Source organism: Spermophilus citellus (assembly GCF_964194105.1).
Source record: "Spermophilus citellus genome assembly, chromosome: 7".
NCBI lineage: Eukaryota > Metazoa > Chordata > Mammalia > Rodentia > Sciuridae > Spermophilus > Spermophilus citellus.
Genome location: NC_138188.1, coordinates 39,223,787 through 39,236,359, shown reverse-complemented (window position 1 = coordinate 39,236,359; position 12,573 = coordinate 39,223,787). Strand labels below are relative to the sequence as shown.

Genomic DNA, 12,573 nt, shown 5'->3' with positions numbered 1-12,573 from the left:
ATTAATTATGAGACTATACATACTTATTACTTTGGTAAGTATTTAGGGGAAAAGAATATTACTTATATCCATGTATGAAAAATATTTTAATTTTGCTCAATTATAATTATTTTGATGACATACTTATGTTTTAATTCAGCATGATAGTTATTAAGGCCTCATTTTGTCCATGGTACTTTACTCAGCCCTGCTTGGAATATAAAAATAAGTTTATAAAAAATTCTTGCCTGAGGAGTTTGCCATTTAGTACTTACAGTAGAGTTTTATTTCTTAAGACAGTTTCACAAACTGTATATTTCCTCCCCCTTTCATCCATCCTTGGGAATTCTGTTCTTTAAGGAGAAAAAGAGAGGAGCAGAAAAATTCTGCCTTCAGTTCCTTTCAAAAAAAAAGGGGAAATGGATCTAAATGAGAATCCTTATATTGCCACAATCCAATGGTTAGTGATGTCTTGATTATCTCCAAATTTTAAAGGTAAAGAAATAATATTTAATGTGAATTTGTGTTTACATAATTGACCTTTTTGTTTTTATATTCAAAGAAATATTCTATAAAGTACAACCCAGGATATGTGTTGGCCAGTCGCCTTGGAGTGAGTGGATACCTTGTTTCAAGGTTTACAGGAAGTATTTTTATTGGAAGAGGATCTAGGAGAAAGTAAGTTTTTGTTAGAAAAATGTACTTAAAGTGGCAGAAAAATAAATGATAAAGATTAAATGCCTAGTATTTCAATATTTATTTTCTTATTAATTGCTGTGGATTTTCTTTTAAAATTGTGTATCACTTCCTCTGATGATGATCTTTTACTTGAACGGCATGTTTTAGATGGTTGGAAAGATAGCTTTTATTTTTAGCAGCTAACAAATTGAACCTTGAAAAAAGGTATCAGAGGGTGTGTGTGGAACCTCAATAATAAATGTCCTTGCATTTTATTTCATTATCCTCTATCACTACATAATTTATTTACATAATTTGTTGATTTAGGTTTTGAAGCCTTTCCTCTAGTTTTTCAATTACTGCTAATTGAAAATAACCATAATTAAAATACAGAACATAAAAACAGAGTAGAAAGGAAAACATTTCACTGCTTGAACAAGTTTTTAAAATTTGTATGTGTGTTTGTGTGTATGGTTTAAATTTAGTCCTCATGGAGACCATAAAGCAAATGTGGGTTTAAATCTCAAATTCAACAAAAAAAATGAAGAGGTACCTGGATATACTAAGAAAGTTGGAAGTGAATGGATGTACTCATCTGCAGCAGAACAACTTCTTGCTGAGTACTTAGAGAGGTAAGTGTCTGGCAAGATTCTACTAGGCAGGGCACAGTGGCACACACTTATAAACCCAGCATGTAGGGAGGCTGAGGCTCCAGGATCACAAGTTCAAGGCTAACCTCAGCAACTTATCGAGCTGCTGTTTCAAAATAAATAAAAAGGGCTGGGGGGTGTAGCCTAGTCATAAGGTGCCCCTGGGTTCAGATGCCAGTATCAAAACAAAAGATTCCAATAGATAGCCAGAAACTTAGGAACATACTATTTATTTTGTCTTGCCTTATACCAGTTTTAGAAGTAATTCTTTAGAAAAATATGCAGCAGCACATTTGTGTTAACATTCCTTTTGTAAACATGTTAACATTTTCTTTAGTAAATGTCTTTTTATTATTATTATTATTAGAGAGAGAGAGAGAGAGAATTTCAATATTTATTTTTCAGTTTTCGGTGGACACAACATCTTTGTTGGTATGTGGTGCTGAGGATCCAACCCGGGCCGCACGCATGCCAGGCGAGCGCGCTACCGCTTGAGCCACATCCCCAGCCCATTAGTAAATGTTAACTGAGTTACTTAGTGACTAAGATTTACAGAAAATATGCCCTCTTCTCACAATTTAATGTTCTTTCCATTGTTCCCTTGGTTTCTGACCTTATCAAGGAGCTCTTATATTTGAGAATTTCTAGGACTCCCCTAACAAAGTATCATAAACTGAGTGTCTTAAACAACATGATCTTATTGTCTCACAGTTCTGGTGACCTGAATCAAGATATCAACAGAGCAGTAGTTCTTCTAAAGGCAATAGGGCTTGTAGATAAATTTCTCCAATCCTCCATCATCAGGTGACCGTTCTCCCTATATGTGTGTCTACATTTCCCCCTTTATAAGGACACCTATTTATTGGATTAGAGCCCACCCTAATAATTCCACTTTAATTTGATTGCCTCTATAAAATCCTTGTTTCCAAATAAAGTCACATTATTTACATATATATTTTTTTCTTTTCTTTTTCCCCCCAGGGATTTAACCTAAGGATGCTTAACCACTAAGCTACATCCCCAGCCCTTTTTATTGTATTGTTTTGTTTTGTTTTTTTGAGCTAGGTCTCACTAAGTTGTTTAGGGCCTCACTAAGTTGCTGAGACTGGCCTCAAACTTGGAATCCTCTGCTTCCAGAGTTGCTGGAATTACAAGTGTGCACCACCATACCCACAACACATTCTATATTTTTTGATGGAGAATGGGGGCTCAATTCTCTACTACCATCCAAAATTTTAGATTGTTTCTTCTGTTTACTTTCATATTGCATCAAAAGGTCCATGTTTAAACATCTTTTTTTTTCAACTTCACATACCCATTCATCTAATTTGATTTTTCTTTCCTTGTTTGTTTTTTGTTTGGGTACAGGGATTTATCCTAAGGGCACTTAACCACTGAGGCACATCCCCAACCTGTTTTATCTTTTGAGACAGAATCTTACTAAGTTGCCTAGGGCCTTAGTAAGTTGCTGAGACTGGCTTTGAGCTTAAGATCCTGCTGCCTCAGCCTCCTGAGTTGCTGGGAGTATAGATGTGTGACACCATGACCTACCATTCATCTATTTTGAGATACTTTTAATTGAGCTTTAGGTCTTCCCCATTTCCTCATATCCCCACAGACATACTCCTCCTCTTGTTAGAGTTTTATCACATTTTTTAGTTAAATCTATATTTAAGAATTATTTGATTATGATAAAATAAATATTCACAGCTGGACCTTGTGGAGTATTATGATTACATTCCTTTCTTATATATATTTTCTCTGATGCTTTATTATTTTCTTATTATGTAAATTTATATAAATAATTCAGTCCTAAACTGTGCCATAGCTTTGAAACTCAATACTGTCAGACAGATCAGGGGATCTCTGAATTCCATTTTCTTTTTAAAGACTTTTTTCTGGAACCTTACATCATCCTGCCTCATTGGCACACTGATTGCTCTCTAGGGCTGTTGCACAGCTCTCATTCTGGAATTTCCCTTTACTGTCATCCTAGAGTTTCCCTTCACCTTCCTCTGTGTAGGATGCCTTCTTTTTTCTGACTCCTACACTGTATTCTTTTCTTGTTTATGACTCCATTTTGATGAAGCATTTAACTCTGGTAGCTTTTTGAGAAAGCTTGCATGCCAGGAAATGCCTTTATTTTTCTCCTATGCTTGTTTGGATTGGAGATCATTTTCCCTCAGGATTTTGAAAGTGAACTTGAGTGGGGCTTATAACACAGGACTTCACTATTTCTAAAAAGGACCTCCTGGTATCACTCCATATATATTTCTTTTCTCTTTGGCTAATTTTCCAAGAGAGAGATCCTTCAGCCTTTCCCTTGTGCCATAGATGTGGGGTACAAAACTAACTGCTAGTTTTCTGGAAATAAACTGGAGAAAAGGCCTCACTAGCAAGTGGTTACTGTGATACACCCCTCATATCTCTCTTCAGGACTGAATGGCCTGGTCCCCTCACAGCAGTAACGATGCTGAGGGCTCCCAGCTGCTAACCCTCTTCAAGAATTCCTAAAGTTGCATGTCCTTTCTACAGTAGCCACAGATCCAGTGCCTGACCTAGAAGGCAGGATAAAGGTCCAAGCAACCTGATTACTCCAGTTTAGGACAAGTCTGAAGGGCCATGCAAATTTGAGATCTTTATAGGTTGGCCAGGGAATTCTTTCAGAATGAATCACAACTTAGTTTCTCCTTGTGCCCAGTTCTGCTTCCTTCCTCTCTTTACCCTTCCACACATGTTAATTCCACAAGCACTTTCTACTATATACTTCCTGTATATTTATCTCCATCTCAGAGTCGGCTTCCTAGAGACATTCTGCTTCTTAGTGATGCATCATATAGGATTTATGCTTTCATTAATCCCGTTTTCATCATGGCACCTCTTCACTTCCCAGCTGCCTGAGTTCTGGTGTACCTAAGGTTAGGTATCCCCTGTTTGATGAGGTCTTCTGTTGGGGTGGTAGGCAAGTAACCAATACATGACTGTCAACTAAAATCCTATTAAATCTTACTTCATGCTATAACCTTCAAGTGTACCTGAGTTTTTGCAGGGTTCTGTAGTTCTTGTTTCTTATATTGTTTTTATGTTTTTCTGTTGTAGAAGGCTCGAGGGTATCCTCCGGACTTCTTGCACAATATGGATGTGGGGGACAAAATTGACTGCTAGTATTCTGCTGGTATTCTAGAAATTAACCAAGCAAAAGAAATGCATACAAAGTAACAATTCACAAACTGGGAGACTTTGAGAATAGAGGATGCTTGCCTTAAGCCCACTTTATAAACATAAAGAAAAAAGCACTTGAACCCTTTTTGTGATTGGTTGAAATTGCTTATTGGTGACTTCCCCTACTGGGAATTTAGGATTCAGCTTATTCCTGTCTAAGAATAACTACAATACTCGCCCACCCAGTTTCTAACTTCTGAAATTTCATTAACAATTCTTACATGCTATCAGATACTCTGCTTCTGTCTTTGTGTTTCTAGATGTATGGACTTCTTTATACTTTACTGTCACGTGTTCAGTCTGCTTTTATATACCAGAAAGTCCTGCACTATTCAGAAACAAATGGAGTTTTGAGGAATATCATAAGAAACTATTAATCCATTTTGGTCTGCTGTACTGTAGAGTGATCCAGCTTTGTTGAAAACATTAGAAAATGAGCTTATAAATATTATTTTTGTTCATTTATCTCCTATCACTGTAGTCAAAGAATTGGAGTCATCAATGAAGTATTTTATAAGTCTAGGGATTTATCCCTCAGCCAGTGGGAGTTTTTAAAAGGTATAAGGTTTTCAGATCATTCAGTCTCTATTCCTTATTAAAAGTGTCCCTTAATAATACTGTAATATTTCTTTGGTAATATTACATGTCCCCCTCAGGATCTAAAATTATTTCCTGGAAATTTATGTGAAATGAGCCATATGTGTTTTTACAACAATATTGTTTCTTGTTTGTTTGACTAGAGCACCAGAACTATTTAGTTATATAGCCAAAAATAGCCAAGAGGATGTGTTCTATGAAGATGACATTTGGCCTGGAGAAAATGAGAATGGGTAAGCAAGATTTATGGTATTTATTGACTCATAATTCAATTTAATGGTTTCCTTGAAGAATGCACCTAGTTTATCAAAAAAGTCTCATGTTACTTTTTGTTTTGTTTGGTATTGTTTCATTTTTCCTTTAACAGCTCATTAGAAATTTTATTTTGTTGATGTCAGCGAATAATTTTGAACTGATTTTTTTCTGTATTGTTTATTATTGAGAGATAGCATGTCCATTTTATGTTAGATTTATAATTAGACTTAGTTGATTTGACTAATTATTAATTATATAAATTTGCCACAATTCTCAGAAAGTTTATATCAGCTCTCTAATATAAGCTCTCAAAGTCTTAATAAATGTGGAAAATATTTTGGTTTTTTGTTGTTACTATAGTGCAGAGAAAGTTCAAGAAATTATTACTTGGCTAAAAGGACATCCTGTCAGTACTTTGTCTCGTTCTTCTTGTGATTTACAAATTCTGGATGCAGCTATTGTCGAGAAAATCGAGGAAGAAGTTGAAAAGTGCAAGGTATCAACTTTGAATAACAAAATTATTGATGAGATTTTAAGTTAAATGTAGTGTGTATTATTTTACAAATAATTAAGTTTTTTCTACCAACTAATATCAATACTCAATGATTCTAATTAAAATAATCCTATGATTTTAAAAAGCATCCTAACCATTTTCAATGGCATGAGTAAGTTCATCTGAACAGATATACTTTAATATACAAAAGCAATAGCATTTAAGTTTTATTTCTTTATAGTGTTTCCAGCTTTAAGAATTAATATTTTGAAACTACTCATGATAGAAAGTTTGTGATTGAGAAATAAGGTTAATCCCCATTTCTATCTATTCTAATAACTACGTTCTTTCAAGGTACAATTCATGTGTTTGTAGAAAATAATTTACTTAATTAACTTTTATAAAATTACAAGTAAAATGTACTTTTGAGTTGGGCATGGTCATGCATGCCTTAATCCCAATAGCTTGGGAAGCAGAGGCAGGAGGATTGCAAATTCAAATTCAGCACTTTAATGAGGCCCTAAGCAATTTAGTGAGACCCTGTCTCAAAACTTAAAAACTCAGCAGGGGATTGGGGATGTGGCTTGGTGGTTAAGCACCCCTGGGTTCAACCACCAAAATAAATAAACAAGTAAATAAAATGTGCTTTCAGAGTTAAGCAGGCTGGTACATGCCTGTAATCCCACTGACTTGGTAGGATCACAAGTTCAAGGTCTTGTCTAGTAATTTAGGGAAACTGTCTCAAAATAAAAAATACAAAAAGCTGGGTATGTAGTTTTGTGATAGAGACCCCTGGGTCAATTCCCAGTACAAAAATAAGTAAAAAAATAAAACAAAATGCACTTTTGTCACTCAAGTTCATTCAGTTAGTAAGAATTTTTGAAATCCTACTTTCTCTCTTTCCTTTTTCTTATATTTTGCTTTTTCAGAGCAACAAGCTTCTGTAGTAGACGTATGTATTTTATGTACTTTACTCTTCTACCATAGTACAATAGAAAATGGATTGATTGGGCTGGGGTGATGACTCAGTAGAAGAGCACTTGCCTAGCATGTGTGAGGCACTTGGTTTGATTCTCAGCACCTCATATAAATAAATAAATAAATAAGGTTCATCCACAACTAAAAAATATATATTTAAAAAATATATTACAAAAAGAAAATGGGGGGCTGGGGCTATAGCTCAGTGGCACTTGCCTAGCATGTATGAGGCCCTGGGTTTAGTCCTTGGCACTGCATAAAAATGAAACAAAGGAATGCTGTCCATCTATGAGAACAACAACAAGAAGTTTAAAAAAATAAATAAAAGAAAATGAATTGATATTATTGCTTTTTAGAAACTTTATTTTTCACAAATTTACTTTTTTATTAAAATGATTGTTAACATAGCACTCTCTTTTTTGCACTAGTAGAATTAAGAACTGTACTCAACCTATCTCCTCCACTCTCTGTTTGAATCCCTCTTTTGATTTATAATTTATATTTACTCAACCTTGGACTGGGGTCTACTCTGTGGTAGAGTACTTATGCAGGAAGCCTGTGTCCAAGCCCCAATTCAGGAAAAAAAAGTTTTTAACCTTTTAATAATGCTTAGCTAGTATTGATGCCTAATAATGATTAGCTACTATTATAATTACTATTACTTGAATTTTCTGTGATTATGGTCTAGAAAATCACCACTAGATGGTTTTTTTTTTTTTTTTCCTCTTGGGGGGAAATTATAAGGCTCAGCGCAAAGAATTTAAAGGGGGTTTGAGGATGTATACTGGAGATCACACCCAAGGCCTCATGCATGCTAGGCATGTGCTCCACAACTAAGCTTTACCTTCTGTCCCAGGAGTTTAATTTTTGAAAGGTCATTGATATTCAGCTGTTATTACCTTTTAATTGTCTCAATATAGAATAAAATATATTTCTTCAGCATTGTTTCTTGGTTTTGTTTTGGAGGGTTTAAAGAAGAGGTTTGATTTTTTTGTTTGTTTGTTTTATGGTTCTGAAAATTGAGCCCAGAGGTTCTCTACCAATGAGCTACATTCCCAGCCCTTTATTTTATTTTTATTTCTATTTTATTTCAAGATAGAGCCTCACTGCATTGTCCAAAGTGGCCTGAAACTTGTGATCCTCCTGCCTCGGCTTCCTGAGTAGCTGGTATTATAGGCGTGTTCCACATACCCAGCTACTGGGAGAGCTTTTTAAGAAAGCTCTGGGTTCCACTTTAGAGCAGTGCTTCTTAAACTTTAAAGTACAAATAAATTATAGTAGCATCTTATTAAAATACTGGTTCTGACTCCGTAAGCCTAGGGTGAGGCTTGAGAGTTTGTTTTGTTTTTCTTTTTCTTTTCTGCAACACTAGGGACAGAACTCAGGGCCTTGCACATGTGAGGCAGTATTCCACCTTTGAGCGACACCCCAAGCCCAAGATTCTGCATTTCTAAAAATGATCACATTTTGAGTAGTCCCCAAATTCTTCATCCAATACCTATAGAATGGAGCATATTGTGGAAATTACCTAGTGTGTTCATTTGCCTAACAAATGAAGTTTGATAATCACATCCTCTGGTGAGAGCTATGGTATAACAATGCCTAGGTATATATTAGAGCTTTTGGGTTGTTTTTTCCAATGCAGTAGTCCAGGCACAGTTCTAGTATCTTTTTCTTTTTTCAGTTCCTTTAAATTCTTCTGATATTCCACTTGTTACAGTCTGTTAATCCTGCTATGGGCTGAATACATAGACACCTTATCAATATGGCCTTCATTATTCACCTTATTAAAATTGCATTATCTCCCCATATTGCCCATCTCTCTTTCCTGCTCCTTTTTTTTTTTTTTTAAATGCTTTTTGCCTTCAATTTTCAAACATACAGGCCAAGTGGCACATGCCTATAATCCCAGTGATTTGGAAGGCCAATATAAACGGATTGCAAGTTTAAGACCAGCCTGGACAATTTAGCAACACCCTATCCCAAGATAAAAATAAAAAGGCAGAACTCCAATGGGTTCAAGATCCCCAGGGGAGCTGAACAACATCCCTAGCCCCCATTTTGTTTCTGTTACATCTTTCTTAACTAGAGTAAACAATCAGTTCACTGCTTTATTCCTAGCACTTTGATTAATGACTACGTGGCACATAAATGTAACTTAACAAATATTTACTGAAAGAAAACATAAAATGCCTCATAATAAAATAGACACTGTTTAAAGGATTGAGCACTTACAGTATGTGAACACATGAACTCTATAGTTTATTGTTGTTTGATGTCCTCTTGCCCTTATTTGCAAAAGTGATGTTCTAAAGAGAAATCTAAAGATAGAACTGCTGACATTTTTTAAATGAGGTTAGTACTCTCTATTTTAACAACCTAGTATTTTACGTAATGCAACCGATAGAAATTATTTCCACTGTTTGATTAGCTAGAACACGTAAAATTATTGCCTTCCCATAGATGGAAGGCAGCTAATGCTGAAAGTGTGAGTTCACAGAACTAACAAGTAAAAAAGAACAGGAAAAACTCTTCTTCCAGCATTCTGTAGATATCCCAAACATTCAGACATCAAATTTCACAATAGATCAAAAGGCAAAGGTTTTGTCAAATGAACTCAAGCTTAATTTTTAAAAATACCACACAACCCATGGTGTTCTCACAGATAATACTTTATACCTTTCTTTCTTCTATAAAAATCTTTGCTGGCTATTTCCTATAATTCTTTTGAAAGAGGAAAAAAGCCATAAGATAGCACTTTTATATATAAAGTTCAAAATAGGCAAATCTAATCTTTTGTGTTAGCAGTAAGTTTACTTGAGAGGGTTTCTTATGCTTAAGGAAAAGTGCTGCTCCGTTCGAGTGTGGATACGCACAGATGTATTAAAGAAAAAAATTATTCTGGCTACACTTAAAACTTTGCATTTTTCTATGTCATATTTCAAAAACAATTTACATTAAAATTTTTTTAAATAAGAATTTAGGTTTGTAAGCATTTTATAAATGTTTATTTTATTCCCACTTAACCGTAGCTGCGGAACTTTAGATGTTCTTAAAATTAATCATTTCGTTTGGCTTTATAAGCTTTTTTGTTTTGTTTTTTATTTTTGGTTCTGTAAACTTCAGATATGTTGAAGTAGTGAATTCTGCTTTTACAATTTTACACATAAAGTTTTTTTTCTTTCCTCAGCAAAGAAAGAATAATAAGAAAGTACGAGTGACAGTGAAGCCACATTTGCTATACAGAGTAAGTTCCTATCAAAGAATTCAAACTAGTTGCTTTTGCTTTAAAAATGTTTTCAATATATTAGAGAAACTTTTAATGAGAATTAATGGCCCTCTTTTTTTCAGCCTTTAGAACAGCAACATGGAGTCATTCCTGATCGGGATGCAGAATTTCGTCTCTTTGACCGTGTTGTAAACGTGAGAGAGAATTTTTCGGTTCCAGTTGGCCTTCGGGGCACCATCATAGGAATCAAAGGAGGTAATGTCTCAATACTTGATAAGTCTTTAGCTATACTTATATAGTAAAATAAAGCACAAATTTGTGTGTTTTTCATATCTAAGCAGAAAAATGTATATATCAGGAAAAAAATCCTTTTATGTTGTAGCTTTTGTGAAATTTTTTTTTCCTTCTACATTGTATTTGTCAGAGAAAATTCCCTTTTATTTTTGCCTGTGTAATCATCTAAGACATAATTAAAAGAGGGGGAAGTTGAGATGGGACTGTCAAATTTTGCTGGTTTATATTTATCACACTGAAATTATATAAGATCTTTAGGGTAAACATATGTTTTTATAAAACTAAGAGGAAATTTTCATAACTCTTCTTTAAACTTTTTTTTTTTTTTTTTTTTTTTTGGTACTGGGAATTGAACCCAGGGGCACTTAACCACTGAGCCACATCCCAACCCTTTTTCATATTTTATTTAGAGACAGGATCTCTCTAAGTTGCTGAGGCTGGCTTTGAACTCTTAATCCTCCTGCCTCAGCAGTCCCAAGCTAATGGGATTACAGGCACTGTACCCAGGCTTTAAACTTTTGTCTAATCTTGCTCAGAGCTTTACTTTAATTTCCATTGTAATATTTAGGATTCTGTGAAGAAATAAATAAACATCGCATTGTTTACATTTGAAGATTGGGAATTAAATTTGTATATTAATCTAAATTTTATATCTATAATTAAATTATATAAAACAGACCTATCACTCTGTTGAACAATAATGTGCATATAGTTAGCATTACTGTACTGTATACTTTAAAATGGCTAAGATGGTAAATTTTATGTTTTTATATTGTTTTGGTGCTAGAGATTTAACCTAGGACACTGTGCATTCTAAGTACTTGCTCTACCACTGAGTCCTATGTTGTGTGTTTTAACCAAAAATTTAAAAAGGAGATGTGGGGGATGGTACACACCCATAATCCCAGTGACTTAGGAGACTGAAGCAAAAGGATCACAAGTTTGAGGCCAGCCTGTGTAATTTTGTAAGACCCAATGTCAAAGTTAAAAAATAAAAAGGGCTGGGAATGTGGCTCAGGGTAGCATGCCCCTGGTTTACAATATCAAGTACTGGGGAGTGGGGGGTGGACGAGAGAAATAAAGGAAGAAAAGAAAAAAAAAAAAAAAAAGGAAAAAGCATCTAAGGTTCTAAATGTGTCCCAAAGAGATACCTGGAGTGAACAACTTTATGGAGCAGATTCCAAAAATAGCCCCAACCTGAAACAGCAAATCAGGTGTCCAGGGATCAGGATGCTTTGCAGCACTGTCTCTCCATGTCCCAGGCACTCAACCACTTGGTCTCACCATCCCAAAAGGAAGAATAGGCAGGCCACAGGCATATTCAGTATCAACAGTATGCCACATACTTAAATATTTTGTACTCAACCTTCACAACCACCTGACAGATGGATTTTATTTCCTTACCTGAGAGATTAAACAATTTGCTTCTATATACATCAATAAGTGGAAGAGCTGTAATTTGGCTTAGTTTGCTTAATTTAATGGTCTCAAGTTCCATCCATTTTCTTGCAAATGACATAATTTCATTTTTCTTTATGGCTGAATAAAACTTCATTATGTATACATACTACATTTTCTTTATCCATTCATCTGTTGATGGACACCTAGGCTGCTCCATAGTTTGGCTAGTGTGAAATTGTGCTCCTATAAATATGGGCAGGCATGTATCACTGTAATTTTTTTAGGATAAATACTAAGGTACAGCTGGGTCATATGGTGGCAGATATTGTGTAGTCTTCTCCACAGATATAAAACTGGTTGAATGAAGAGCAACTGACTGATTGATTGATTTTAAGGAATTGGCTCATGTAGCTATGGAGACTGGCAACTCCAAAATTACAAGCTGTAAATTCCAGCAAGAGCTGATTTTGCTTGAGTCTGGAGGTAGATTTCTTCCTTTGGGGGATCCCAAATCTTCTCAGCTAATCAGATGAGACCCACACAGGTTATGAAGAGTAATCTACTTTGCTCAAAGTCTGCTAACTTGAATGTTAGTCACAGCTTAAAAATAGTTTCACAGCAACATCTACTTGAGTGTTTAACCGAACAGCTGGACACCACAGCCTAAGTTCACAGATGAAATCAACCAACATGAATATCTTAGACAAGCAACTCCCAAAGTGTAGTACTTTCTACTATACTTGAAATAACATGAGGTAAAATAGGGCAGTTCATTAAGTAACATTGATCAGTGATTC

General features: G+C 35.0%; 1 protein-coding gene across 2 annotated transcripts in view; it reads left to right on the top strand.

Annotated features, from left to right (window-relative positions):
• Nucleotides 1-12,573, top strand: part of XRN1 (5'-3' exoribonuclease 1) — a 128,569-nt gene that overhangs the window by 76,277 nt on the left and 39,719 nt on the right. For both annotated transcript variants that reach the window (XM_081301676.1, XM_081301677.1), the window contains 6 exons: nt 542-657; nt 1,143-1,289; nt 5,270-5,359; nt 5,742-5,877; nt 10,043-10,099; nt 10,204-10,336. In XM_081301676.1, coding sequence (XP_081157802.1) covers nt 542-657; nt 1,143-1,289; nt 5,270-5,359; nt 5,742-5,877; nt 10,043-10,099; nt 10,204-10,336 — 679 coding nt within the window. The remainder of the gene's footprint in view (nt 1-541; nt 658-1,142; nt 1,290-5,269; nt 5,360-5,741; nt 5,878-10,042; nt 10,100-10,203; nt 10,337-12,573) is intronic.